Here is a 27,456-nt window from a genome sequence, read left to right as displayed (position 1 = left end):
AGCTATAGTAATCAAATCAGCATGACACTGGCAGAAAAACAGACACACAGATCTATGGAACAGAATTGAGAGCGCAGAAATAAACCCATACATACATGGACAGCTAATTTATTTCTTAAACACATTTTTTTAAATAGTTACTCTCACTCTCTCTTCTTTTCGCTTGGAAAGATTTGCTCTGAACTATCTGTTGCCAATCTTCCTCTCTTTTTTTTTTCTTTTTCCTCCCCAAAGCCCCAGTACATAGTTGGATATTCTAGTTGTAGCTCCTTCTAGTTCTTCTATGTGAGCTGCTGCCACAGCATGGCTACTGACAGATGAGTGGTGTGGTTCCACACCCGGGAACCGAACCTAGGCTGCTGAAGTGGAACACACCAAACTTTAACCACTAGGCCATCAGGGTTGGCTCTGGACAGCTAATTTTTTTAAAGATTTTATTTTTCCTTTTGCTCCCCAAAGTCACCCAGTACATAGTTGTATATTCTAGTTGTAGGTCCTTCTAGTTGTGGCATGTGGGACACCACCTCAGCACGGCCTGATGAGTGGTGCCATGTCCGCACTCAGGACTCGAACCGGCGAAACCCTGGGCCACCAAAGCAGAGCCCACGAACTCAACCACTCAGCCGTGGGGCTGGCCCCTGGAGAGCTAATTTTTGACAAAGGAGCCAAGAACATACAATGGAGAAAGGAAAGTCTCTTAAATAAATGGTGTTGGGAAAACTGGACAGCCACATGCAAAAGAAGGAAAGTAGACTACTATCTTACATGATACACAAAAATTAACTCAAAATGGATTAAAGACTTGAATCTAAGACCTGAAAGCATAAAACTCCTAGAAGAAAACATAGATAGTATGCTCTTTGACTTTGGTCTTGGCAGTAACTTTTTGAATATCAAGTCTCCTTAGGGAAGAGAAACAAAAGAAAAAATAAACAAATGAGACTACGTCAAACCAGAGATAACTTTTTATCTGAAAGACTTACCTGCATGGCAAGACAAACATCTGATTACCAAACATCTGCTCTTCTTATTGTCCTGTGAATTGCCCTCTTCCCCTTTGCAGCCTCAGACCCCTAACCCTTTCCTTAGCTCAGGATGGCATATAAGCCTCAGTTGCCTGACTGCTTTTGGGTCCCATATTTTTGTGGGGCTCCTGTACATACAAAATTAAATTTGTTTTTCTCCTGTTAATCTGTCTTATGTCAATTTAATTATTAGACCAGCCAAAGAAGCTAGAAAGGTAGAAGGAAAATTTTTCTGCCCTGACACTAGAATGAACCACGTGGTGCTGGAATATCAGTATGAATTCATTTATCTTAAAAGATATACAGATGGATAGATACAGAAATAATTATAAATATGTGTGTATACATGGGTTAGTATACATACATCTATTTCCTAGCTCCTAGGATTATAAATATGGTCAAAAGACAAGTGACAAACTGGGAGAAAATATATGCAACATATATTACAGTAAAGTGTTAATATCCTCAATATACAAAGAACTCTTGAAAATTGAGGGAAAAAGTTCAAAAATCCAATAGAAAAGTGGGCAAAAGATGTGAGCAGACAACTCACACATTAGAAAAGGATATTAAAATGGTCCTTAAATATACGAAAAACATAATCTCACTCATAATTAGAGAAATACAAATTAAAACCACACTAAGAGAATGGATAAACAAATTGTGGTATATCCATACTGTGGAATCATACTCATCAATAAAAAGGAAAAAAATACTGATACACACAGCAACTTGGATGAATTTCAAAAGCATTAGGCTGAGTGAAAGAAGCCAGACATGAAAGAGTGCATACTGTTTGATTCCATTTGTATGAAATTCTATAAAAGACAGATATAATCTACAGTGACAGAGAGCCAATCCATGGTTGCCTGAGGTGGGTGGTGGGGATGGGGCACAAAGGAACCTTTTGGGGGTGATGGAAATACTCTATATATTGATTGTGGTGGTGGTTACAAGGTTGTATACATCTGTCAAAACTCGCTGAACTGCACCCCTACAATAAATATATCTATCTATCTAGATATAGATACGTAGAGAGAGAGAGAAAGAGAGAGAGAGAAGCTCAATAAAGTTCAAGAAATTACAAAAGAAAAAAATAGCCCTGGATGAAAACACTTCCCCACAGCAGGCAAATCATTTACTCCTACAAAAATGAGAAGAAAAAAAAAAAAACTACAATGAGATACCATTTCTTACCTCTCAGATCGGAGACAATTTATAAATACAACAACACAGTCTGTTGGAGAGGCTGTGGAGAAACAGGCACTCGAATACCTTGCTAGTGGGAATGAAACTGAACAGCCCTTTTGGGAGGAAATTTGGAAACACATAACAAAACTACGTATGCACTTTTTGATGCATATCAAATAATAAATAATAAATAAATTATTTATTAGATAATTTATTTATTAGATTTATCAGATAATAAAAAAATAGATATATGTACAAGGGTGTTCTTTTTGGCATTGTTTATAATTGCAAAATATTGAAAATAACTTACATGGGCAAACATAGGAGAGTGGTTAAATTATGATACATCTATAAGATGGGGTACTATGTAGCTGCAAGGAGACACTATCAAATGAAAAATGCAAAGTATGCTACCATTCATGTAGGATAAGTAAGATATACAGGTATTGGCTCATTCGTGCAAAAGGAAACACAGAAAGGATAAGGCAGAAAGCAAACAGATTGGTTACCTCAACAAGAGTGGGAGGGGCAAAATGGGATTCAAACAGAAGCAAAGGGACCTAACCGAATTTCAAATGATTCACACAGCCTCACTGAAGAGGCCTGGGAGGGGGAGAACTAACCCAAGTATTTATCTATTTATTTTTTTTTGGTGAGGAAGATTGGCCCTGAGCTAAGATCTGTGCCCGTCTTCTTCCATTTTGCATGTGGGATGTCACCACAGCATGGCTTCATGAGTGGAGCATAGGTGGGCACCTGGATCTGGACCTGAGAACCCTAGACTGCCAAAGAGAGTGCATGAAATTAACCACTACGCCACTGGGTGGCCCCCCCAAGTAATTTTTGAACACAGTATTTTGACTACCATCAGATTAAAGACAAAAGGAACTGCATCAAATATTGAAACTGTAGTAGGCTTACTAAACAAGTATTTTGACTATAGACCACCATGAGCCTAAAGACAAAAGAAACTGTAAAAACAAGTATTGACCTCTAGTTGGTAGATTAGTTTTTCACAGCCTTATGCGTTAGTAATTCTGGTTACTTAATGTGTAGTATATGATTACACAAATAAGTAAACTTATTGTAAATAATGGGAGCCAGTTTTCTTCCTGTTGGAAAAGGGATTTACAAATGTGGAAAGTGAGAAAACTAGAATGAACCTTGAGTTGTTGAGTTGAAATGGAAGGTATTAATAATGAATTTATGTTTTAAAAATATATATTCCTATAGCAATATATATATAAATAGACACAGATACGTGTGTACAGATGGATTAGAATACATACATATATTTCCTAGCTTTGTACACTGAGAGGTTCTAGAAACAATTACACCCTAGTAGCAATGAACACTTTCTCAACTGGGGCTGAAAAAGAATAAGGTGAGTCTGGATCATCTTGTAGTGCCAGAAAGCAAGGAAGTGCTAAAAAAAATAAACGAAAAATGATGGGGCATGTCAAAGAGACACAGAAGTCAACTTGAAGAAGCTCCCACTGGCCAAATCTGGGACAATTTGAGGGTTAAAGGAAATAATGATAGTGATTGATTATAATTCATTGAATAAAATAAGAACATGAGTCTGTATAAATATAAATACATAAATAAATGGGAGAGAAGAGAAAGCTCTTCCTTATAGTAGAATAGCAACTAATAAATATTAAAAGAATGTTGGTGTTAGAAAATCATCAACGGATGCTGAAGCCAACGGTTCAAAAATTTTATATAGAGAGAATGTTAAAGCAAAGGTGGCAAAATGTAAACAATTGATGAATCTGGGTAAAGGGTGCATGGAATTCCCTTGTACCATTCTTGCTTTTCTGTACGTTGAAACTGACAGCAAAATTAAGTCACCGGCACATCCCCCTCCAAAAAAAAGAAAGATAAAGAAAATAGGGAGTATTTTAGTACTGGAATGTTGTTGCTAAACATACTTCCTAACTTTTTTCTTTCTCAAATAAAAACTACTGCTTGGGTGGCAGGTTTGTAGAGGGGGCCCGGGAAGCTTAAGAGAGGCCTATAATGCATTTTAATACTTATTTGGATGTTCCTGGTGTTTCGCCATCCTGTTTTTCTTTTGTTTTGTTTGTTTTTTAAATGAAGCTGTTTCGTTTGACTCACTGCCATCCTTTCAGGTATTTTAAATTTACTGGTGGCTAGGCATTTACCTAACGATGTGCACCATCCTGTTAATAAAATCAGCGTCAATTTTTTTTTTTAAAGGCTAGGGGCTCCACAAGAGGCGGGATTCCCCTTTGGGGTCACCCGGAGGAGGGCGGGATCAAGACCTGCGCGAAGCTTCCGCTTTCATTTCTACGGTTATTAAGTCAACAATTCTCATTAAAGGAGTACCGCGGAAGGGTGATTTTCTGTCGGCACACACTTCCCTAGCGACGAGTCCACCTATAGCACAGGGATGCCATAGTGTCGCATCACAATGGGTAGTCTAAAAGAGCTCAAAAGTCAGATCAGATGACCTAGATTCTGGTAAAACATTAAATTGCAATTCATCTGACCCGTCAGTTTCATTCTCTTCTCTCCGTCTCCAAAATGCTGAACTTCCGGAGTAGACTCCTCCCCCTCCATTCCTGGCCAGTGGTTTGGTCCGATCCTAATACTGACAGGGGGGACGAACTGCGTCTGCGCAGAAAGCTGTTGGGGGGGGTGGGGGGGAGGAACATGGCGCAAGCTCTGTCTGAGGAGGAGTTTCAGCGGATGCAGGTGCCACTCGCCGGGGAAAAGACCACCGGACTAGGCGACGGGGGGCGGGGTAGAGAGAAATCGTGCCACCGGCTCTGAGAAGGGGTTGGTTGGGATGGACCTTGAGTCTAAGGGGTTGGTCTGGAGAAGGGAAACTGAGGCTCTGAGTGGTGAGACTGTTGGATTCCTGGATACTGTTGGGTTCTGAGGGGTTGGATTCTATTAGCCTGAGGGGAGAGTCCTAGAATGGGCGATACTTAGCCCTGGCAGGGACGAGACCCTTGGGCCCGTGCGAGGGCCACCATGGGTGGGTGATGATAACGCTGGGCTTCAAGGGAAGGAGATTTTGAGAGGGCGAAACCATTTTGTCTGGAGAGGAAGGAAGCAGGCGTTGGGCCGTTTGCGTCATTGTGGGGGGAGCCCTTGAAAGGGCAATACCATTACCCAGTAGGAGGTGGAAGTTTTTGTGGGAGGCACCACTATGCCAGGGGATTGGGGAAAGACCCCACATGGTGTCCTTGTTCCTGGGAGGTGGAGATCCTGTGTGAGTGGTGGTAATGTATCCCAAGAAGGGGTGGTATCATTGGATGATTAGGGGTGATCCCTTTAGGCCTGGGGTGAAGAAGGCCCTGAATAGGTAATACCATTAATCCATGTTGGGGAGAGGACCAGAGAAGATGAAAGAGTGATACATTGGATGGTATGGAGGGGAGATCACGGGGCTTTGGGGAAGTATCCTGTCTGGGTACTCTGACCACTTGATTCTTTTGGGGAGTAGTCTGAGATGAGATGAAAGGCCAGAGTGGGCCCTTGTTGAGAGAGTTCCTTACTGGGAAAGGCCGTTGGATTCTGTGTGTGGGGAGACTGAAAGGGGGAAACCCTGAGTAGGGTCCTATGGGAGGAGAGGAGGAACTCTGAGTGAGGACAGGTAATGGGGAATTGTCCCTGTGTGAGGGATCCTGAGGGTGGAAGGGTGATATCATTGGACCGCAAAAGGGGAAGACCTCTGTAACTTGTGCAGGGGATTCTGAGTGAGTAAGAGTAATCCAACTGGCCCATCCAAGTACTTGTGGAGGAAAGACCCTGAAGGATATAGGGCCATCGCATTGGGTCATAACTGGGGAGATCTTGAGGGGTGTGGGGGACTCTTGAGTGAGAAGATTGATTCCATTGGGCCATGAATGAGGGAAAAAACACTGGGCTCTGATGGATAGGGACTCCAAATGGGTGCCAAGGATGTTCCAATTGGATCAGGACTGGGGGAGACAGATCACTGGGTCCAGGAGAGGACAGGGACAGGAAAGATTCTGTAGAGGCCAAGCCTTCTTACCTTTAGCAGACCACCAGGGGGTGGAGGCTGGTGCCATAGGAGGGAGGCATAGGTCTTGGTGGGGAAAGGGACAGTGGTTCTGGGAAGAACTGGCCTCAGTGCCCTACAGGGCTCATAAGCAGGGGTATACTGTTTGGAATGGCCCTTACTTCACTTTCCCTCGATTCTTGAAAGGGGTCTGGCCATGTTTTGAGAGTCTTGCGAGTGGGCACCCTGAGCAGCCCCCTTTTACTCAGTGAAATTGGTCAGGAGAATACCAGGCCCTCTTCCCTTGGGAAAGAGGGAGGAAGGCAAGCTCCTGCCCCCTGCTCTGGCCAAGAAGATAGACAACACTCACTCCTGACAGAAAGACAGAACAATGTTTAATGTGTGATGAGGTCAGCCAGGATGAAGAGGAGGAACTTTATCCTATGGGACTAGAGAGCCATGGAACACACATGAGCAAGAGCCTGACTGGGTCAGCACTCTGTCATGGCCTGAGTGCAGAGTGGATTGGAAAGGGAGAGGTGGGAGCAGCAGAGAGACGGAGAGGTGAGACTGGCTGTGGTTATAAGTAGAACCGGAGAAGGTGGGACAGGGGCTGAGGGGCTGGAAAGTCATTTAGGATGTAGCGTGCACAGGTCTTAAGAGTGACTAAAGAGGCACATGGAGGGCAGCAGGGTCCGTGGGGCTCAGGGGATTGGCTCTCTCATGGTGAGGGTAGGGGGACATTCCTGACCAAGTCATTTCTCTTCCTTGCTTCCCTCTAAGGCTCAGCTCCTGGAACTCCGGACAAACAACTACCAGCTTTCAGATGAACTACGCAAGAATGGTGTTGGTGAGCCAAGAGGGTCTCATTAGATAGGGGTGGCTCTGGGGGACAGAGGCTAAGGGAAAGAGCCTCAGAGGCCTGGCAGGAAGACTTGTCAGCTCCTTGCCACTGACTGAGGCTGAGACTCCCTGCTTTCCCCACACCAGAACTCACCAGCCTTCGACAGAAGGTCGCCTACCTGGATAAGGAGTTCAGCAAAGCTCAGAAGGTACCTCCCTCCACCCACTCACCCACCTGTGCTTCCCTGTACCCATCTGACTCACTCATCTATCCAGTGACCACCTACAGTGAACCAGACCTCATGTTACATGCTGTCATTAGTCATTCAAAAAATTCTCATGGAGTCTCTTTAGTCTGCTACTTCTATGTAATCCTGCTTAATTTATTAATTTTAATTTACTCTGAATTCATTTTTAATTTAAATTACTTATTCACTGACTTTTAACTGAATAGTCAAATCTATCAGTAAATCTGCCTTGAATCTGCCTCCTATCCTCCACCCTCGCTCCTGCCTTGTGCTCCTACTTCCCATCCCTGCCCTGGTCCTGTTGGTAAAGTGAGACTAAACCTACCTCTCAGATCCTCTGAAGATGAGATAGCATAGAACCTATTGTGGCCCCTCGAGGCATTCAGGGCCCTTCTTTGTCTCTTTCTTCACTGCTCTGTCCCCTTGCATAGCACAATGTTATACATAGAACGTGCTCCATAACTATGTGTTAGATGAAGGAATACAGAATGCAGAAAGTCTGGCAGTCAGGAAGCTGGGCTTCTCTTTGGTGGGGTGCTGATTCCCCAACCTTGCAATGCCCTTGGCTGCCCAGAACGGGAGCAGCAGTTTCCACGGTGCGTGGGAGGGATCCACATAGACGTATTTGGACAGATACAGCAATGAAGCCACACAGTTTCTGAGCCTGGAGACCCAGCCCATGAAGGGTTGAATACTAAGACCTATGAACAGCCTCAAGAGTTTAGAGGAAAAGATAAGCAGAATGCTCCTTCATACACTTCCTCTATTGCTCCATCATTCCTGTGGGCTACAAATTGTCATGCAAATTCTGTGCTTGAAGATATTCCCATCCCCCAACCCCTGTTATCATTGGCCGCCCTTGACACTTGCCACAATGTCACCATACCCTAGTGAGGGAGTCCATCTCTGTACGCCTTATCTCTCTTCCCACCCTTCTTACCTTTAGGCACTGAGCAAGAGCAAGAAAGCTCAGGTAAGGGGAGCCATGGGGTGAATGTGTCTGGGAGACTGTGTCTTAGCGGGGATGTTTCTGTATGCTGGGTTCTCCTTGTGCTGGCCTTTCTTTCTCTTTGTGTGCACTTGCATCTGTGACTACCTCACTGCCATGTGTTTCTCTGTCTGTCTTTGTTTTCCTGTGTTTGTCTCTCACTCCATGTGTCTCTCTCCGTGTCTTTCCTTCTCTCTTTCTATCTCTTTATCCTTCTCTCTGAGTCTCTCTCTGTCTCAGTCTTCCTGTTCCTCTCTCTCTCTCTGACTCTTATTTCTCTCCCCAACCTTCTCTTTGTCACTCCCTCACCTGTTCCCATCTCTCCCATCATTTCTCTCTTTTTATCTTTCCCTGTCTTTATCTCTCTCTTTCTCTCTGGCTTCTTGTTTTTCTCTCCCCCGTTTCTCTGCCTCTTCCTGAGTTCTTTCTTTCCCTGACCCCCCTCTCTCTTCTCTCTCTGTTCTGTTCTCCTCTTGTTGATCTCTCTATTCCTATCTCTCTATCTTCCTGCCTTTTCTTTTTCTCTCTCTCGCTGCCCATCCCTCTGTCTTCTGCTCTCTATCCCCCTTTCCACATTTCTCTCTAATTCCCCCTCCCCTATTTCTATCTACCCTTCTTTTTCCTCTCACTCTCTCCCCCCATGTCCCTCTTTCCCTCCCTATCGTCCCTTCTCTCTACCTCCCATGTCCCTCTTTCTCCCTCCCTGTCTCCTCTTTTATCCCTCCCTGTATCTCTCTCTCCCACTATCTTCTGATTTCACCCATCTCATTCTCTGTACCCTGTGTTCTTCCCCCAATGTCATTTTCTCCCTTTCTCTGTTTCTTTGCCCTACCTCTCCATCATTGGGGCCCCTGTTGGAGACCTGGCCCCTGTCTGCCACTGCAGGAAGTCGAGGGGCTGTTGAGTGAAAATGAGATGCTACAGGCAAAGCTGCACAGCCAGGAGGAGGACTTCCGTTTGCAGAACAGCACGCTTATGGCTGAGTTCAGCAAGGTACTGGTGCCCGGGATAGCCGAGGGGGCTCTGAGGAGTAGGGGTCTCCTGGACTGAAGCCGGAGGGCAGCTGAGGGTGGTTGGACAGAGGCTGGCCCTGGACCACTGTCCATGGTGCTGAAACAGGTGCTGGATCTCTGCTGGGGGGCAGCAATCTGACAGATAGGGCCACCCACTGTGCTGGGATGAGAAGACTGCAAGCCCTGAGGTCAGCTGGTTCCTGGCCAAGTCACTCCTTTTCTCTGAGCTACAAGTCTCCTTGTGTATATTTTGGGGCTGATGCTATGGAGCCCCAGGGCGCTGAGGGGTCTTAGGTAAAGTTATGCTTAACATGGGATGGAAAGATATTCGAGCTGCTTCCCTGTTCTCTTCCTTCCCTTCATCTGACATGAGCCTGGGGTTGTAGTTCTTCTAGATAATTCATCCTGGATTGGATAATTCTGTCTCCTCACTGATTTTAGTCTCCTGGCTGTTTCTAAACCGACTGGGTAGTTGAAGACATTGTCTTTTGTTCCCTTATCTGTCTTCTGTATCCATGGTCAGTAATTTTCTAAGTTTTTGGTGTGTTTTAAGGAAAAAAATCTCACAGCAGCAAAAATGGTATTTCCAAGGCTCTCCCTGAGAATGTAGTACTTAAGACCTTAAAAAAACAAAACAAACCAAAAAAACAACCTTTATGCAGGTACAATACCAGGAGAGGCAACTGAGCAAGTCGTAGTTAAGAGCTAGAAGGCCTGCATTAAACTCTTGGCTCTATCTTTTACTAACTGTAATCTTGAGCAAGTCACTTGTCCTGCCAGTTTCTTGGTTCCAAAATGTCTAAAATGGAAATGATAATAATGACAGTACCTGCCTGGCAGAGCTTTTGTGAGAATTGAATGGGTTAATGTCTGTAAACCACTTAGAACAGAGCCTTGCAGGTAGTATCAACTATGTAAGTGTTAGTTACTAATAGTATCCTTTTACTAATTCACCTTCCCACTAAAATATTTCTTGACTATTTAAGAGTTTTATATCTATTCTGTGGCCCTGCCTTCCCTCAACCCTTACCACCTTTCACCTGCTGTATTCCCACAGCCTTCTTGCTGGTCTCCTCGTTTCTAGCTTCTTCTACCAGTCCAAGCCATAAAGGTTTTCCTGACCCACAGGTCTCACCACATCACTCCTTTAAACAACACCTCCCAGTGGATCCTTGCCCCCAACAGTTCAGAGCCCCTGGTGCTCACATAACAGCCAACCTCCTTGCCTTGCTTCTCACTGCTTCCTGCCTCCAGCCTCAATGGTATCGTGATTTCTTGTGGTGTGAGGCAGAGGCAGGCATCCTCCATAAATCCTGCTTGTCTTTCCCAGCACCTGCCCTGGGCAAGGCACTGGGCCAGATATAGAACCTCCTCTATAGTCCCCCTTCTCCTCCTCCCAGGAACTGCAAGTGCTTACAGAGAGACCTGGGTTCAAGGCCTGCCTCCACCACTTATTTGCCAAGATATTTCCAGTCAATTGTTACTTCAACAAATAGTTATTGAACACCCACTCTGTGCTCTGTGTTTTGGAAATAGTTGTGAGCAGCACAGAATGGTCCCACTCTTGGGTAGCTTACATTCTGGGGTTGGATGGGGAGACGGATGATAACATAGTAAACAAATAGTACTGATCGCTGACAGTTATAGAGCATTTCCTGTGTGCCAGGTCCTGTTTGATGTGCTTTACATTACTCACTCATTTAATCCTCGCAACAAACCTGTGAAATATTACTAATAGTATCTCTATTTAACAGATGAGGAAAACAGCACCAGAGGATAAAGTAATTTGTCCCAAGGTCACATGGCTAGTAAGTGGCAGAGTAGAAATTCACATCCAAGCAGTCTGGTTTCAGAATTTGTGCTTGTGACCCTGCTCCAAAATAAAATTTAATTGTCAATCATAGTTTATGATCCAAAATTTTTCAGGGCTTTAAGAAATTGCAAACATATTAGGCAAATTTCATTGTGATTAGGTGAGAAAGAAGCGAACAGAGTGCTGTGCTGGAGAGTATTGGAATTTCTGTGTTGGGGAATACTACTTGAAAGGGGACATTTTAGCAGAGCCCTGAAGGATGCAAAGAAGCCAGTCATGTGAAGAACTGGATGAAAGGAATAGTATTCTCAGTAAAAAGTATTCCAGGCAATAAAATAAAAATCTCTGTGGGCCTCCGTATTCTCATTTGAAAATGGGAACAGAGGATCTTTTCTTTTTTTATTATTATTTTTTTATCTTTTTACATTTATTTTTTTAAAGATCTTATTTTTCCTTTTTCTCCCAAAGCCCCCGGGTACATAGTTGTGTATTTTTAGTTGTGGGTCCTGCTAGTTGTGGCATGTGGGACGCCACCTCAGCATGGCCTGATGAGCCATGCCATGTCCGCGCCCAGGATCCGAACTGGCGAAACCCTGGGCTGCCGCAGCGGAGCGCGCAAACTTAACCACTCAGCCACGGGGCCAGCCCAAGAGGATCTTGTCAGGTCTGCTGTGAGAACTGTATTTTAGCCAGGAGTTGAGCACGGGGCTGGCTTAGTCTTATTTGCATTGTACACCTCTCCAAGACCAAAGGCTGACAGTGGGGAGCTGAGGGCAGTGGTGGCCCTGGAAATGCCCTAAAAGCTGTCTGGTGCCTAGGCTTCCAGACACAGACCCCTCTACAGAAGAGAGCTGGCAGTGGGGCTGTCCATGATGCTGACATCTTGGACCAGCAACTTCTAGAGGAGCCTGAGGCCTTGGATTGCGACTGTGAGGCTGGGAGTGGGCAAGCAGAAAATTGTTCTCAGTATTCTCAATCCTCTGTGACTCTGCCACTGAACATATGTGTGAATTTGAAGTTGTTTATGGGGCCGGCCCGGTGGTGCAGTGGTTAAGTGCGCACGTTCCGCTTCTCAGCAGCCCAGGGTTCGCCGGCCCGGATCCCGGGTGCGGACATGGCACCGCTTGGCAAAAAGCCATGCTGTGGTAGGCATCCCATGTATAAAGTAGAGGAAGATGGGCACGGATGTTAGCTCAGGGCCAGTCTTCCTCGGCAAAAAGAGGAAGATTGGCAGTAGTTAGCTCAGGGCTGATCTTCCTCAAAAAAAAAAAAAAATAGAAGTTGTTTAACATCTGTGTCTCAGTTTCCTTATCTCTGAAGTGGGCATAAAGAATAATGAAAGCATCTATGTCACAGGGGCATTATGGGAATTAAATGAATTGTAAAGTGCATGGGCCAAGTGCTATATTTCAGTGAATGTTGTTCTGATTCTCTACTTTTCTGCTACCTCACTCTTCCCTTGCTAAGCTCTGCAGCCAGATGGAACAGCTGGAGCAGGAGAACCAGCGACTGAAGGATGGGGCTGCCAGGGCAGGGGCTGTCCAAGCTGGGAGCCTTGTGGATGGGGAGCTGCTAAGACTGCAGGCGGAGAACACAGCCTTGCAGAAGAACGTGGCAGGTGCATGGAGGCCCTCCTGGGGATGTGGGAGGTTGGGGCTTGAGTAGGGTGTTGTCCTCCTGGGGGTAGGGGAGAGGCTTCAGAATCAGGCTTGGCCCTGCTGTGAACGAGTGTATGACTTTGGACAAGCCATTTCACCTCTCTGGGCCAGGCCTTCCTCATCTACAAAGTACATGTAGTGATGTCCACCACCTGGAAGATTGTGGTAGAGATAAGAGGTGGTATCTTTCTGAGTTTAGTTCAATGCCTGGTACCTAGCAAATGTTACAGATTAGCAGATTGAACACCAGAAAGGAGATGTTTGCTAAATGGAGAAAGTGAATGAAGGGGCATTGGGAGGATTCTGACTTTTGGAGAGCAGCTGGGGCTTGCGGGGTGGTGGGTGGTAGTTTGGTGATCAGGAGAGAGACTTTGTAGAATGTGGCTGGGGATTAGGAGGTTATAGGAGTATTCAGCTGTGAGTAGGGGTTGGAGGATGGTGGGCGTCACCTTGGAGGACTATGGATGGGGCTTGGGGGATGGAGGGTGGGGCGTGGGAAACCAGCTTGGACTGATTTGATGGTAGACAGGATTTCAGTGGTTGGGGGGCTTAAAAGATTTATGAGAGGTGTGGATGGAGCTGAACCTTTGTTTTGTAGGCTTGTGATCATTTGGGGCAGGGTCTCTGCTGCCTGAGGGGTCAAAGACCAATTTTTCCCTCTATTTGAGGCATGGCAGGGGTCTTCGGAGACCACCTTATCCATCATATATCTCACTTCTACCCACCAGCCCTGCAGGAGCGCTATGGGAAAGAGGCCAGGAGGTCCCCACCTGCCAGTGAGGGCCAAGGGGACCCCCCGGGGGGCCCAGCCCCCGCTGTCCCGGCCCCCATGCCGTTGGCAGAAGTGGAACTGAAATGGGAAATGGAGAAGGAGGAAAAGAGGTTGCTCTGGGAGCAACTGCAAGGCTTGGAGGTAAATCTGGGTCTGTTGGGACTGGGGTGCCAAGAGGCAGGCAGATGCTGTAGCTCTGCCTGTGGTCCCACAAAGATGTCTGTGACATCACCACCTCAGTGGGTTGATGGATTAGGGAGGCAGGAGGGCAGAGAAGGCACAGGCCTTACCTCCCCCTTGCTGATAAGAACCCCCTCCCTCATCCTTTCCTGCAGAGCTTGAAGCAGGCCGAAACGTCCAGGTTGCAGGAGGAACTTGCTAAGGTGGGGCTGCTGATCTTTCCCTGGACTTTGCCCTATCCCACTCCCCAACTGCCATGCTTCCCCTGGCAGGGCAGAAGGGGCAAAGTACCCCCTCAAAGCCTCAGTTTCATCATTTGTGAAATGGAGAGACTCACATTTATGTCTCAGAGTTTCTTTCAACATGGAGTGGGCTAATGTGGTCACTTTCTGTCTTGTGCGTGGCAGACCCCATCCCTTCCTTCTATGTCCTCCTTGCTTTGCTTGTTCATCCATCCGTACATCCATCCATCCATCTATCTATCCATCCAAGCATTTGTAGACTGCTGGCTTTTGTCTTAGGAACTGGACACCCAGTGGTGAGGCAGCCAATCATGGTCCTGCCTTCCAGGCCTCCCAGCCTCGCCATTCTGTGTCGTGGCCATTGGTCAATGTGTTGGGGGCATAAATACTGGGCTTTGAAGTCTGAGGGAGCTGGCTGGAGATCTTACTGCTGCTGCTGACCAGCTGGGCAACCAAATGACTTAACCCTTCTGAGATTCAGTTTCCACATTTGTAAGACCAGTAGTACTCACTTCTCAGGACTGTTTTGAGGATTCCGTGAGATAACATAAGTAAATTTTGGCTTCCAAGAAGGACTTAGTAAGAAGTATCTGTAAATGTTAAGTTTATTTTTGGTTTTGTTAATATTATTCTCATTGTTATTACTTGTCTGCACCCCCTCCCCCACCCCAGCTCTCCGAGAAACTGAAAAAGAAACAAGAAAGGTAAATTTCTTTTTTCCAGAGTTGGGGGAAGGGTTTTTGGGGGACTAGGGAGAAGATTGACTTGTGGAACTGGCCCATCTATGTCTGTCTTTCTGTGCCTAGTTTTTGCCGTCTGCAGACAGAAAAGGAGACACTATTCACTGACAGCCGGTAACTACCGGGCCTGGAGGTGTTGGTGGGCAATGGGAACAGTGCCTAGCAAAATTAACTGAAGACCACAGGGGCAGAGCTGGGGGACTGGGCCTCAGGCCATGGTCACTGCGCCCTCCCCTCACTCCCAGGAACAAGATTGAGGAGTTACAACAGCGGAAGGAAGCTGATCTCAAAGCCCAGTTGGCTCGAACTCAGAAGCTGCAGCAGGAACTCGAGGCTGCCAATCAAGTGAGTGGCTGGGTTCTGAGATCGCTGGGATAAGGACCAGGGCTGGGATAGGGACCAGGGCTGGGAGTCCTGGGAGTTCTGAGACTAGCTGGGAAGTCTGACATTTCCTGCGCTGGAAATTTAGGGACTGAATGGGTCCTGGGCCCCCCAGGAGCTAGGAAAACAGGAATCAGGGAGCCCCGAGACCCCTAGGAGTTGGGCTAGGAGTCTGCATGAATCGAAGATCTCAGGGGACCTGAGGACTTTGGGGCTGTGTGCCACAAGTTTAGATGAATCTGAAACTCTGGAGGATTGGAGACAGGAGTCTGGAGAAAGCCATGGTCACTGGGGACAGGAGTTGGAGTGAGTCCGAACTCCCTGGAGGTTGGGTGACTTTGAGACCTCTAATGGTTGAGTAGATGCAAAGACTTTCAAGGGTGGGACAGTGGGGCATGGAGGCTAAGTGCATTTGAGACCCTCATGGTATAGGGGCTGATTTGGGTCTGAGACACCCAGGAAGTTGTGTCACATGGGCTAAGTGGTCCTGAGACCTCTGGGGGCCGTGAATAAAAAGTTGGTGAGTCTGAGACATCCATAGACTGGAGCAAAAGTCTAGGTGGGTCTCAGGCTCCTGAGGGTTGGGGGTTGGGTGACTAAAGCTTCTAGGCTTCCTGCTAGAGTGGATGAGTCTGAGATCCCTTGGATTGGGGGATATGGTGGCTTGTGGGTCTAAGGCCCCTAGGAGCTGAGGACAGAAGCCTGGGTAAAGCTGGATCTTCAGTTAGCTGGGTCCGAAGATCCCCAGAGACTGGGGACAGGAGTGGCAGATAGGGGGTCAGTCTGAGACCTCACCAGGAGCGGGGAACTGGAAGACTGTATGAGTTTGAGACCTCTGTGGTCTGGAGCTGTGAGTTTGGGTGGGTCTGAGACTTTTGGGAGCTAGGGACATGGGGGTTGAGTATGCCAGAACCCCCGGGGGTTGGGGTCAGGAGTCTGGGTGAAGCTGTAGTCCCTAGGGGCTGAGTGTGTCAGAGAATCCTGGGGCCTCTGAGCTGGAATCTGGGTGAGTGTGAGACCTCTTATGGATGGGGGCTGAGTGAGTTTGAAATCCGCAGGAACCTAGGTGTTTTCTGAAATGCTTGGAGCTGGTATATAGGGGTGTCTGAGGTCCCTGGTGGTAATGACTTAGCGTCTGGGTGAGCCTGAGATCTCTGATGGCTGGGTAGTCCAAGATCCTTAAGTGCTGGGGACAAGCTGTCAGGTGGTCAAAGAGGGAGTCTGTATGGTTATATGCACCCCGGGGAGGCTGAGATCTGGAATGGGCTCCCCTGACGTGGTCCCCACAGAGCTTGGCAGAGCTGAGGGATCAGCAGCAGGGGGAGCGCCTGGAGCATGCAGCAGCTCTGCGAGCCCTGCAAGATCAGGTACATTGTACTGGGTGGGTTCAGGGAGGTGGAGGTAAGGGTGGGGGCAGCCTCAGTGAGTATTGTACAGGCAGGCAAGGCCCCGGGGGTGCTCCTTCCCCTGGTCGTGGTTCGTGTGTGTGTGTTTGTGTGTGTGTGTGTGTCCTTTCTTTCTTGACTGCGGGTAGGTCCTGTCCCCCTGTTCTGGACCCACTCTCACCTGTTTTTGGGATGAGGCCAGGTGTCCATCCAGAATGCAGGTGCACAGGAACAAGTGGAAGGACTTTTGGCTGAGAACAATGCCCTGAGGACTAACCTGGCTGCCCTGGAGCAGGTACAGGACATCTGGGAGCCCTCTCTGATCCCTCCCCGGTTCCCCATCTCCCTCTGCTTCTGATCCACATCCGGGCAGGGTAATCTGGACCTCATGCTGTTCTCCTGCCTCTGTTTCCATTTCATTTTCAGCTTCTTTCTGTTGGCTTCCACCCCTCTTCTCTCTGACCATCCATCCCTGCTTCTCTTGCATTCTAGTTTCTCTCCAGTGAAGTGCAAGAAGTATGCTAATCTTAAGTGTATACTCAGTGAATCATCTCTGTCTGTCCATCTGTCTATCTCCATGCAGCCACCACCCAGATCAAGATATAGAGCATTTTCAGCACCTCAGAAGGTCCCTTTTACCCCTTCCTCAAATCAACACTTCCCCACAAGTAACCAGTTCTCTGACCTCCAGCAACAGATTAGTTTTGCTTGTTCTTTAACTTTGTGCAAATGGAATCAGACACCCATTTTTGTGTCTGGCTTCTTTCCTGCGGCATTGTATCTGTTCTTTTATCTCTGTGTAGTATTCCATTGTACGAATATACCACATTTATTCGTTCCCCTGTTGATCTCTTTCTCTCGCCATTTGTCTCTTTGAAATTCTTTCTCTCTCCTCTTGGCTCTCTTTCCACCTCTCCCTGGAACTGGGAGGTTCACACCCTGTGACTGGCCCCTGGGGCCCCTTTCACTCTGCTTCCCATCACCACCACTTTCTCCAGATCCAAACTTCAAAGACCCAAGAACTCAATATGCTCCGGGAACAGACTACTGGGCTGACGGCTGAGTTGCAGCAGCGGCAGACTGAGTATGAGGACCTCATGGGACAGAAAGATGACCTCAACTCCCAGCTCCAGGTGATGCCTCTGGTTCCAACCTGTCTTCTCATTCCCTAGTGCTGGCTCAGTGAAATTTCCCATGAGGTGTAGTAGGAAGGCAATGGAGTCTGGAGGACCTGGGTTCCAGTCTGGCTCCGTAACTTATGAGCACCTGTGTGTTCTAGACCAAGCTGTTTCCCTCCTCTGAGACTGAGCCTCCTCAGTTAGGATAGCCATTCTGATTCCATAATAGAAAACAGGATAGTAATGGTTTCTATTAAATAAGATAGAAGTTTAGTTCTCTCATGTAAGAGTCCAGGTAGGTTGTCCAGGGATGGAACGATGGCTTTCTAATTACCAGTGACCCAGGTTCCCCTACATTGCTGTTCTGTCACCTTCAACACAAGACTTCTATCTTGGCATCCAAGATGCTTGCTCAAGCTCCCCTACCATCATGTTTGTACTCTGTCTGGAAGGCAGGAGGAAATGAGGAAGGGCCCAGCATGCCCCTTTCCTTTATGAACATAACCTAAGTTACACTCACCACTTCTGCATACAAAAATTAATGGCCACACCTAACTGCAAGGGAGGCGGGAAACGTCAGCTGGACGACCAAGTGCCCAACTCCAAAGTCTATCGATAGGGAAGGAGGGGGAGCAGCTGACAGTCTCTGCCATGTTTCTCATCTAGCAGTGGAGAGATTAGTGCTCACTTTTCCAGGGTTAAGGGAGATGGTGTACCAGAAGTGTCTTGGGTGACTTGCATCTCCTGGGGGCTGTTTATCAAACTCACTCGCTTTGTCCCTGCATTAGGAGTCATTACGGGCCAATAGTCGGCTGCTGGAACAGCTTCAAGAAATTGGGCAGGAGAAGGAGCAGTTGACCCAGGAACTACAGGAGGCTCGGAAGGTGGGCAGCGCTGGGCAGCCGGGAGGCTACAGGGGGAGGGGCTGTTGACCTGGTCTGCAGGGATGGGCCCGGTGATATGGCCAAACCCACGGGAATGGGAGGGGACGGAAAGTGACCAGTTCCCTGAGGATGAGTGAGTGACTTAGCCAGTTCTGTGGGGATGGGGAGGAGGTGGAGTTTGGCTCATTCCTTGGGCCTGGGGAGAGGGTGGTGGGCCTTGTTTGGCGCTGGGGGAGGAGGTTGACTGACATCCTCCTGCCCACCCTCCTGGCCCCCAGAGTGCTGAGAAGCGGAAGGCCATGCTGGATGAGCTAGCAATGGAGACACTGCAGGAGAAGTCCCAGCACAAAGAGGAGCTGGGAGCAGTCCGACTACGGCATGAGAAGGAGGTGCTGGGTGTGCGGGCCCGCTATGAGCGTGAGCTCCGCGAGCTGCATGAAGACAAGAAGCGGCAGGAGGAGGAGCTGCGGGGGCAGATCCGCGAGGAGAAGGTGGGTGGGTAGATGATGGTGCCCTTCTGCCCCTGAAACCTGGGGACCACAGCATTGCTGATGGGCCAGTTGATGGCGGGGGTGAGGTGCCCGCTCCTCTGCTTGCTGGCCCCTGATGCTCTGCCCTCTCCCAGGCCCGATCACGGGAGCTGGAGACTCTCCAGCAGACGGTGGAAGAACTTCAAGCTCAGGTTCACTCTATGGATGGAGCTAAGGGCTGGTTTGAACGGCGCTTGAAGGAAGCCGAGGTGAGTTGGTGCCTGGTGAGGCAGGGAGCCTGGTCAAGGGGCACCCATGCCAAACTAGGGGGGCAGGAGTGGTGAAACCCTGGGACTTTCCGAGATGCCCTGGACTTGAGAGCAACCCCTGCAGCCCCCCTAGCTCACCAGCAGCCCTCTGGAGGGGATCCAGGGATGGCCAACAGTAGGGCAGAATGTCAGATCTGCACATTTGAAAAGGCACCTCTTCCTTCTGAAACTACTCTGTCATGGAATTATCGTAATATACTGATTTTGTTTGAACAAGAACTTTTACTACCTTTTTCTGGAAAACTCATGATAATACATGAGGCGATAACACATAGCAGAGAAGAGTATAGATGCTAGAGCCAGTTGTTTGCCTGGGTTTTCAATCCTGGCTGGGCCACTTTCTAGCTGTGTGACCTTGGATGAGATATCTGACCTCTCTGTGGCCCATTTTCATGCTCAATAAAAAAGGGCTAACAGTAATACCTGCTGTCTAGGTGTCATGGGAGGGTTATAGGAAGTGAGTTAATATATGTAAAATGCCTACAATAGTCCTGGCATGCAGTAGGTGCTGTGTTCTGTTTTATTAAAATAAAATGTAAACGCTAACATCGGTCTTCGATGTGAACGGCAGAGCCCTAGACGTGACACTTCCGCATACCGCCTAAAGGCGCGCGGTATTCCCTGCAGGCGTGTCTTTTCTGCATACCTGGGAGCCCCTGCTGCAGTCCCTCACACCCTCACTGGGCGTGCTGTCTTCTTGGGGTGCGATGTCCTTTGGGGGCCGTGGCCAGGCTTGGGACTTGTCTCGTAGGAATCTCTGCAGCAGCAGCAGCAGGAACAAGAGGAAGCCCTCAAGCAGTGTCGGGAGCAGCACGCGGGCGAGCTGAAGGTGCCTCCTACAGCATGATGTTCCTCTCTCTGGGGAGGGCCAGGCCCTGCTGGGGAGACCGAGGTTTCCCAGCTGAGGCTTGAGCTGCCTTCTGCTTTGCAGAGCAAGGAGGAGGAGCTACAGAGGGTGCGGGACCAGCTCCAGCAGGCCCAGGAGGAGCAGGACTGCCACCTGAAGACCATCAGCAGCCTGAAGCAGGTCACTGTTCCCGCCACAGTCCTCAGACCCAGCCCAGGCCTCAGCGTGCAGTGATGGGGCAGGGAAGGAGCACACTGCATGCAGCCATTCCGGCACCCTCCAGCCATGCTTTCTCTATCCCTCAGGAGGTGAAGGACACAGTGGATGGGCAGCGAATCCTGGAGAAGAAGGGCAGTGCCGCGGTACGATGGGGAGGTATCCCAGCACGGCCCCCTCCTGGCCTATGGGCCCACTGGGCCTCAGCCCCCATCTTTCCCTCTGTTCCCCCACAGCTCAAGGACCTCAAGCGGCAGCTGCACCTGGAGCGGAAACGGGCAGATAAACTGCAGGAGCGGCTGCAGGACATCCTCACCAACAGCAAGAGCCGCTCGGGTGAGGGACTGGACGGCAGGGGAGGCTGAGGCGTGGGGGAGGCAGGGGAGGCAGGGGAGGTTGAGGCGGGGGGAGGCAGAGCTTAGACCTGAAGGCTGGAGCTGCTTCACATACCTCACTCCGCCAGGCTCTCCTGCGTCTCCCGTCCCTCCTGAACTTGGTCTGTCTTTTGCTTTTTCTCTCCATCTGTCTCTCCTTTCTCTCTCTGCGTTATCTCTTTCTGTGTCTCTGTCTCCTTTTTGCTGTGTCTCGTTTTCTCCCTCTGCCTCCTTGTGTCACCTCTGTCTCTGCTTTTCTCTCCCTGCTTTCTTTCTCTAGTACTCTTCTCTCCTCCCACCTTTTTCTTCTCTCTGTTCCTTTCTCACTTTCTTTCTCTCTTTCTATCTTTCTTCTTCCTCTCTTGTCTATGTCTCTGTCTGTCTTCCCACTACCCCTTCGTACAGACTTTTACACCTCACCCAGTGTCTAAATCTCTTGTATCCATTCTCTCATTCTATAAATAGGGACTAAGCCCCCACGCTCACGTCCAGGGTCCCTGATAGGAAACCCCCAAGTCTCGGTCCTCTGGGAGCTAGAAAGACAGACTTACAATCAGGCAGCAACACTGCAGTGTGATCATTATGCAGCTAAAATCCATGTTATTTCTGCCACTTTAGGCAGAAGACAAACCGAAAATCTTGAGTTGCTTCAGACTTTTTTTAGAAGGAAATGGCCTATACATATGTTTACGTAACTCAGTAAGATGCAGTGATGGCCCTGGTGCATCTCCCATATCACAAGCTCAGAGGAAACTTGCTCCCTTGTCCCCCCCGCAGCCATCCGGCCCTTGCTGGAGATCCTGGGGATGTGGTGTCAGCCCTTCTCCCAGAAGCAGCTGCAAGAGCAAGAGGCCCAAGCTCAGTGGCCATGTTTTAAGTGACATGGCAAAAACCGATGTCTCTCTCACCAAATCAGTGTCTCTCCGAGGTACTCAGTCTCCTGAAGTAGCCTCTCTTTATAAAGGAGGAGTTTTGTTTCTGTTTTGTTACAGATTGATGTATGAATCAACAGACAGATTCGAATTGTGTGCCATACATCCTCCTTGTCCGTTAGATGAAATTCAGATTTAGGTGCATGGCTATGAGAGTCTGGCTCCATCTTTTACTGTCTCTGCTCTGACTCGTGTCCTTACCCAGGGTCTCTGTTTGCCTCTATCGTCTGTTCTGGCTTGTTGTCTCTCTGGTGTTTTCTCTCTGCACGTAGGTGTGCCCCATGCCCTCTGCAGCTGTCCATACCCTGAGTCTGAGTGCGTATGCCACTTTACGCCTGTGTGTGTCCACATCACCATCTTCTCCCCATCTCTTCACCTTTGTTTCTCTTCTGGTGTGTGTGTTTGCCTAGAGAGGCAGCTCCTTTTTCTGTTTCTGCCTCTCCCTACCCTTCTGTCTGCATCTGTCTTTCCCCATGCCTAAGTGTCTCTTTGCCTCTTTCCATCTCTGGCAAATCTATTTCTGCCTCTTCCTGCCCTGGGACCCTGGGGGATTGAGGCTCAGGTTTCTCTTCCCTCTGCCCAGGCCTTGAGGAGCTGGTTCTCTCAGAGATGAATTCACCAAGCCGGACCCAGACTGGGGACAGCAGTAGCGTCTCCTCCTTCAGCTACCGGGAGATCTTGCGGGAGAAGGAGAGCTCTACTGTTCCAGCCAGGGTAAGGGGCAAGGAAGAGCCTACAGCCCCAGCTTCTCCTGCCCAAACTCTAGGGCCCTCCTTTTTCTCTCCCCTGCAACCATCTCCTACTCTGGGCCCAGCACACACGTTTTCTTGTCAACTTTTCCCCAAGCTCACCGTCTTGAATTCAGGTTGCTAAATGGGAGGTGGGCAAATTATTCTCTCTGACCCTCGGTTTCATCATCTGTGGGCTAATTCCACCTTTCCTGCTGCCATAAAATATGTGGCTCATAGTAGGTGTCATCCATGTAGGAGGTCCTTTTGTCCAACTTATGATTATCACTTATTGTTATTGTCGTCTATCATGTCAGTGTCCTTGCCAGCCATTTTTATTTTTATTATTCTGTAAGTAGTATGTGTGCATTGTAGAAAAATTGTAAAAACACAAACAAGCAGAGCCAGTCCTACTGGCCTAATGGTTAAAGTTCAGTGCTCTCACTGCTTCAGCGGCCCGGGTCCAGCTGCCAGTCATGGAACCACACCACCCATCTGTCAGTGGCCATGCTGTGACGGCACCTCACATAGAAAAACTAGGACTTACAACTAGGATACACAACCATGCACTGGGGCTTTGGGGAGAGAAAAAAAAGAGGAAGATTGGCAACAGGTGTTAGCTCAGGACGAATCCTCCCCTGAAACAAAAAATCACAAACAAGCAAACAATTTTTTTTTTCAGGGGAAGATTCAACCTAAGCTAACATCTGTTGCCAATCTTCCTCCTTTTTCTTCCTCCCCCTGCCCTGCCCTGCACACCCCAGCAAAGCCCCAGTACATAGTTGTGTATAGTTGTAAATTCTTCTGGTTCTTCTATGTGAGCTGCTGCCATAGCATAGCAAAGATCTTTTTTTAAATCCAAAGAAATCACACCTTCACCATCCGGTGGTCACCACTATAAACCCTTAGTTCATATCCTTCCAGACCTCTCTTTTTTTAAAACCTAAATGAAATTATAAATAACCTGTTTTTGTTCAGCTGATCTCCACCTTCCCAATTTGGTAAATTTTCATCTCATCTAATACTTTGACCTTAATCAGATTTCTCTAGTTGGCCCCAAAGTGTCCTTTATTGCTGGTTGTATGAAAACCAGCATTCTGTTTCAGAGCACATGGTGCATCTGGTTGCTTTATGCCCCGTAAGTCTCTTGAACCTAGTGTGGGCCCTTTTTTTATGACACCAAACTGTAGAAGAGACCAGCCCAGTTGACTTGCAGAAAGTGTCCCACTTTTTGGATTCTCCTGCTGGCTTCCTGGTGGTATCATTGAGCCTGTTCTTCTCTCCCCTGGTTTTCCTGTCAACTGGGAGGTAGATCTCATTTGCCGCAGGCTCTCTCTTCATCCTCTCAATAAGGCTATGGTGTGGGAGTTCCTGTCACCCCCTTTAGGCCAAGGGGTATCCAGAGTCTCTGAAGCTGCCAAAACTTGCCTACAGCCCCAGTTGCAGAGCCCACCCCCTGCCCCTGGCTTGGTTCTCCTTCTCAGCCCCTGATCGTATCCGGGGCAGTGGTGCTGAGTCTGGGCTAGCCTCTCCCCTCCTCTTCCCTGCAGTCCTTATCCAGCAGCCCCCAGGCCCAGCCCCCGCGGCCAGCAGAGCTGTCAGATGAGGAAGTGGCTGAGCTCTTTCAGCGCCTGGCAGAGACACAGCAGGAGAAATGGATGCTGGAGGAGAAGGTGCTGTCTGCCTGCTCATCCCCACTTGGTGTGCCCTTGGCAAGGAGGCCGGGGTAGGGGGGGTGTCTGGCTGGGCCCCTCCTCATGTGTGAACATGCGCAGTTGAGGGGTCTGAGGTGGGCTGGGACACCTTGCAGGTGAAGCACCTGGAGGTGAGCAGCGCCTCCATGGCAGAGGACCTCTGCCGGAAGAGTGCCATCATTGAGACCTACGTCATGGACAGCCGGATCGGTCAGTGGCCCCTCCCCAGCCCTCATGGCTCATCCGGCCTCTCACCCGCTCCCTCCTTCCCCACTGTCCAGTGCTGCGGCTTCTCTCCTCTCCTCTTGAAACTCAGCAAAGTTACCGACAAGACCACAGCCCGCGGAGGGGAGAGCAGGGCAAGCCTGTGCCTGTGTGTCTTTCTCTCTGTTCTGTCTCTTATCTCGGCTCCTCCCTCTCTCCGGGCCTCTGTTCTCTCTCCACTCTCCTATCTCTAGCTGTCTCTCTGACCTCTGTTTGTCTCTTCCTCTTCTCTCTCATTCCCTTCTCTCTTCTCCCTGTCTCTCCTTTCTGCCCCATCCCCCTCCATCTTGTCTCACTGTTCCTGCCTGTTGATATTGTTACATTTCTCGAAATTTTCATTCTCTGTACATGTATCCCTTCTGGGGTCCTTATCTCTTCCTCTCCTGTCTCCCTCCCCTCTCCCATCTTCTCTCCTCTTTCTTCCCCCCTCCCCCGGCTTTGGTTTCTTTACTCCTTTTTTTCAAACCTTCTCCTCTCTCTTGTTTCCTTATTAATTGGAATAATACCAACTGAGACATGCTGCGGGTTGACTGTGTGCTCTGTGCTTCACATGCAGTCGTATACATGTCTCCAGCTCCATGAATTAGTTATTATCCTCATTTCTCAGGGCCGCACAGCTAATAAGTGACAGCCAGGTTTTACATGGTAAAGCTTTTGCCCCACTACATTACATGGCTTCTTCCCGACTTTTCTTCCCCGCTCTCTGTTTCCCTCTTTTCTGCCCTGTCTCTCTCTGTCTCTCCTCCGGCTCTGCCGAGAGGGTGGTTCTCAGCCTGGGCCCTTGCAGATGTATCTGTGGCAGCAGGCCACACAGACCGCAGCGGGCTGGGCAGCGTCCTGAGAGACCTAGTGAAGCCAGGCGACGAGAACCTTCGAGAGATGAACAAGAAACTTCAGAACATGCTGGAGGAGCAGCTCACCAAGAATATGCACTTGCACAAGGCGAGTGTGACCTACCAGCCTACCCATCTGTCCATCTGACCACCTGCCTACCCAACCACACAGCCCCTGGTCATCTGCCAGTCCCCTAATTCACCCACCCCATTCACCGACCCTTCACCCTCATCTTTATATCCTCCAATCAACTTACTATCAATTTAGTCTTACTCTCCCCTCTGTCCTCGCCTCTACCCACTCATCCATTCATACATACATTCACCCAACTCTCCCATCAACCCACCCTACCATTTGCCCATCTGCCCCCTACCCATTTGATCATCTGCCCCACGTCTTTCCACCCATTTCCTGACATACTGCTCTCTCTCTTAGCTACTCATCAATCACCCCTTGTCTTACCTTTCACCCACCTGCCCAGCAACCTGCCTGCCTGCTTGTTGTCCTCCATCTGTCCTCTTGTTTGCCTACCATGGATCTCCCATATGTCCACCCACATGTCCACTTGCCCATCCTGCCACCCAAATATTTCCCCCGTCTCTGGGGGAGTCAGAAAGAATGCAGACCCAGCCCCGGTCTCTGAGAAGCAAGCTCACCATTTAGTAGAAAAGAAGGTGGCGAGGGTGGGGGTTGTATCCTCCAGCCGCAGCATGCACAGCAGGCAGTCCACTCCCACATCCATATCCCTAGCTCCAGAGGTTCCCCACCCCCTCATACACACACACCTTTTCCAAGCCCAGCCCACTGCTCGGGGCTCTGTGAGTTTCTCCAAATACCTTCCTGTCTCAGGCTAGACATAGCTGGGCATTGATTAATGGGGTGAGAAGGACGACACCCCAGGCTTGGGGAGGGAGCCTCCCTTGTCACCTTCTCTGGCCCCTGATGGCTCGTTTGTTTCTTAGGACATGGAAGTCCTGTCCCAGGAAATTGTGCGGCTCAGCAAGGAGTGCGTGGGGTCCTCTGACCCAGACCTAGAACCAGGAGAAGCCAGCTAAAGACCTGCAGGCTGCATTCCCTCCCATACCCACTCCCCAGGACACCATTTCCTCGGGCTGTGGTGGGAAAATGGGGGCTGGTGCCAAAATCAAATATGTTGGGAGACTGGACATTAAACGGGTTGGAGGCCTGATGGCTGGTGTTAGTGACCCTGTCCTAGGGCAGAGGTCCCTGGGGAGTGGGGATTGTGAGGGGAGGGGCAGGGATTTCTCCTCCTCCTTGGCCCTGGCTCCCAGGGGCCTTTGCCTTCATCTCTGCATGAGCTCTCCCTCCCAGAGACCAACTCTTTTTTATTTTATTTTATTTTTTAATTTATGTCTGGAAGCCTGGCTACTCTGCATTTGGGATTGGGGATGTTGGGTGGGGCACGGTCCATGTTCAGCATTCTAGCAACGTGTGTGTGTGTCTGTAAAGGCTGTGCAGCCAAAATACCATCTGGCCAGATGGGCCCACCCATTGACTGTGTGCTCTCATTCTTTCTAACCTGGAGGGATGTGCTTGGGGTTGGGGGGAGGTCTCTGGCTGCAATTTTACTCTCCCTCCCCCACCCTCACCTGGCATGTCTCCAGTTAGTGCTGACCAGCCCCTCAAACTGAGTGGAACAGAAATATCTACAGATAATGTATGTGGGTGGATGTGTATGGGGCGTGGGTGTAGATGAGTGGACAGATGGGCGGATGGATAAGTGGTTGGATGGACTGATGGATAAATAAGTGGAAGGTTGCATGGATCGATGATGGATAAGTTGGGAAATAAATGGACAGATGAATGGATAGGTGATTGGATGAATAAATGGGTAGATGGATTGGTAGTTAGATAGGTAGGCGATGGACAGGTGGGGGATGTAAGTGGACAAATGGATGGCTAGGGGAATGCATGGATGGATGAGTAATGAATGGAAAGAGTAAAGAGTAGGTGAATAAATGATGGCAGAGCTATGGATGGATGGACAGATAGATGGGTGGAGGGGGATACATATGGATAGGTTGGTGAATAGTTAGGTGGATGGAGTGAATATACAAATGGATGAGTGAGTAGGTGGGTGAATTAAAGACTAAATGGACAGATGGGCACGTAGAGGGCTTGGTAGAGTGGTTGTGTGGGTGGGAGAATGGATGGATAGGTGGGTGGTGGGTGGGCGGAGGGATGGAGAAATGGACAGATCAAGAGTGTGATGAGTGAGCAAATGGAGGATTGTATGGGTGGGTAAATGGATTGAAAGGCTAAAACTGGC

The 27,456-nt window shown here is 48.9% G+C and overlaps 1 protein-coding gene across 2 annotated transcripts; it reads left to right on the top strand.

The window, feature by feature from the left end:
• The first annotated feature begins 4,841 nt into the window (after nt 1-4,841).
• On the top strand, nt 4,842-26,679 carry GRIPAP1 (GRIP1 associated protein 1). 2 transcript variants are annotated; one of them, XM_023633333.2, is made up of 26 exons: nt 4,842-4,937; nt 6,997-7,063; nt 7,204-7,265; nt 8,251-8,277; nt 9,178-9,285; nt 12,586-12,736; nt 13,505-13,689; nt 13,884-13,931; nt 14,643-14,674; nt 14,777-14,824; nt 14,956-15,055; nt 16,381-16,458; nt 16,679-16,771; nt 17,475-17,609; nt 18,383-18,478; nt 18,757-18,969; nt 19,104-19,217; nt 20,029-20,106; nt 20,209-20,304; nt 20,430-20,486; nt 20,577-20,676; nt 22,230-22,360; nt 23,925-24,047; nt 24,185-24,278; nt 25,120-25,274; nt 26,129-26,679. In XM_023633333.2, exons 1-26 carry the CDS (start codon nt 4,896-4,898, stop codon nt 26,219-26,221), a joined length of 2,526 nt encoding a protein of 841 aa, XP_023489101.1. In that variant the 5' UTR covers nt 4,842-4,895; the 3' UTR covers nt 26,222-26,679. The 2 variants fall into 2 exon arrangements, with proteins under 2 accessions (XP_023489101.1, XP_070114460.1); XM_070258359.1 differs by lacking the exon at nt 4,842-4,937 and adding an exon at nt 5,293-5,460.
• The last annotated feature ends 777 nt before the right edge of the window (nt 26,680-27,456 follow it).

Source organism: Equus caballus, chromosome X (genome assembly GCF_041296265.1).
Source record: "Equus caballus isolate H_3958 breed thoroughbred chromosome X, TB-T2T, whole genome shotgun sequence".
Taxonomy (NCBI): domain Eukaryota; kingdom Metazoa; phylum Chordata; class Mammalia; order Perissodactyla; family Equidae; genus Equus; species Equus caballus.
This window is presented reverse-complemented; position numbering and strand designations above follow the sequence as displayed.

Coding starts and splice junctions, on each gene's coding strand:
- GRIPAP1 (XM_070258359.1), top strand. CDS start 5,398: ATGCCAGGGGATTGGGGAAAGACCCCACATGGTGTCCTTGTTCCTGGG. Junction 8,278..9,177: donor GCAAGAGCAAGAAAGCTCAG/GTAAGGGGAGCC, acceptor CTGCCACTGCAG/GAAGTCGAGGGGCTGTTGAG. Junction 16,772..17,474: donor ACCTGGCTGCCCTGGAGCAG/GTACAGGACATC, acceptor CACTTTCTCCAG/ATCCAAACTTCAAAGACCCA.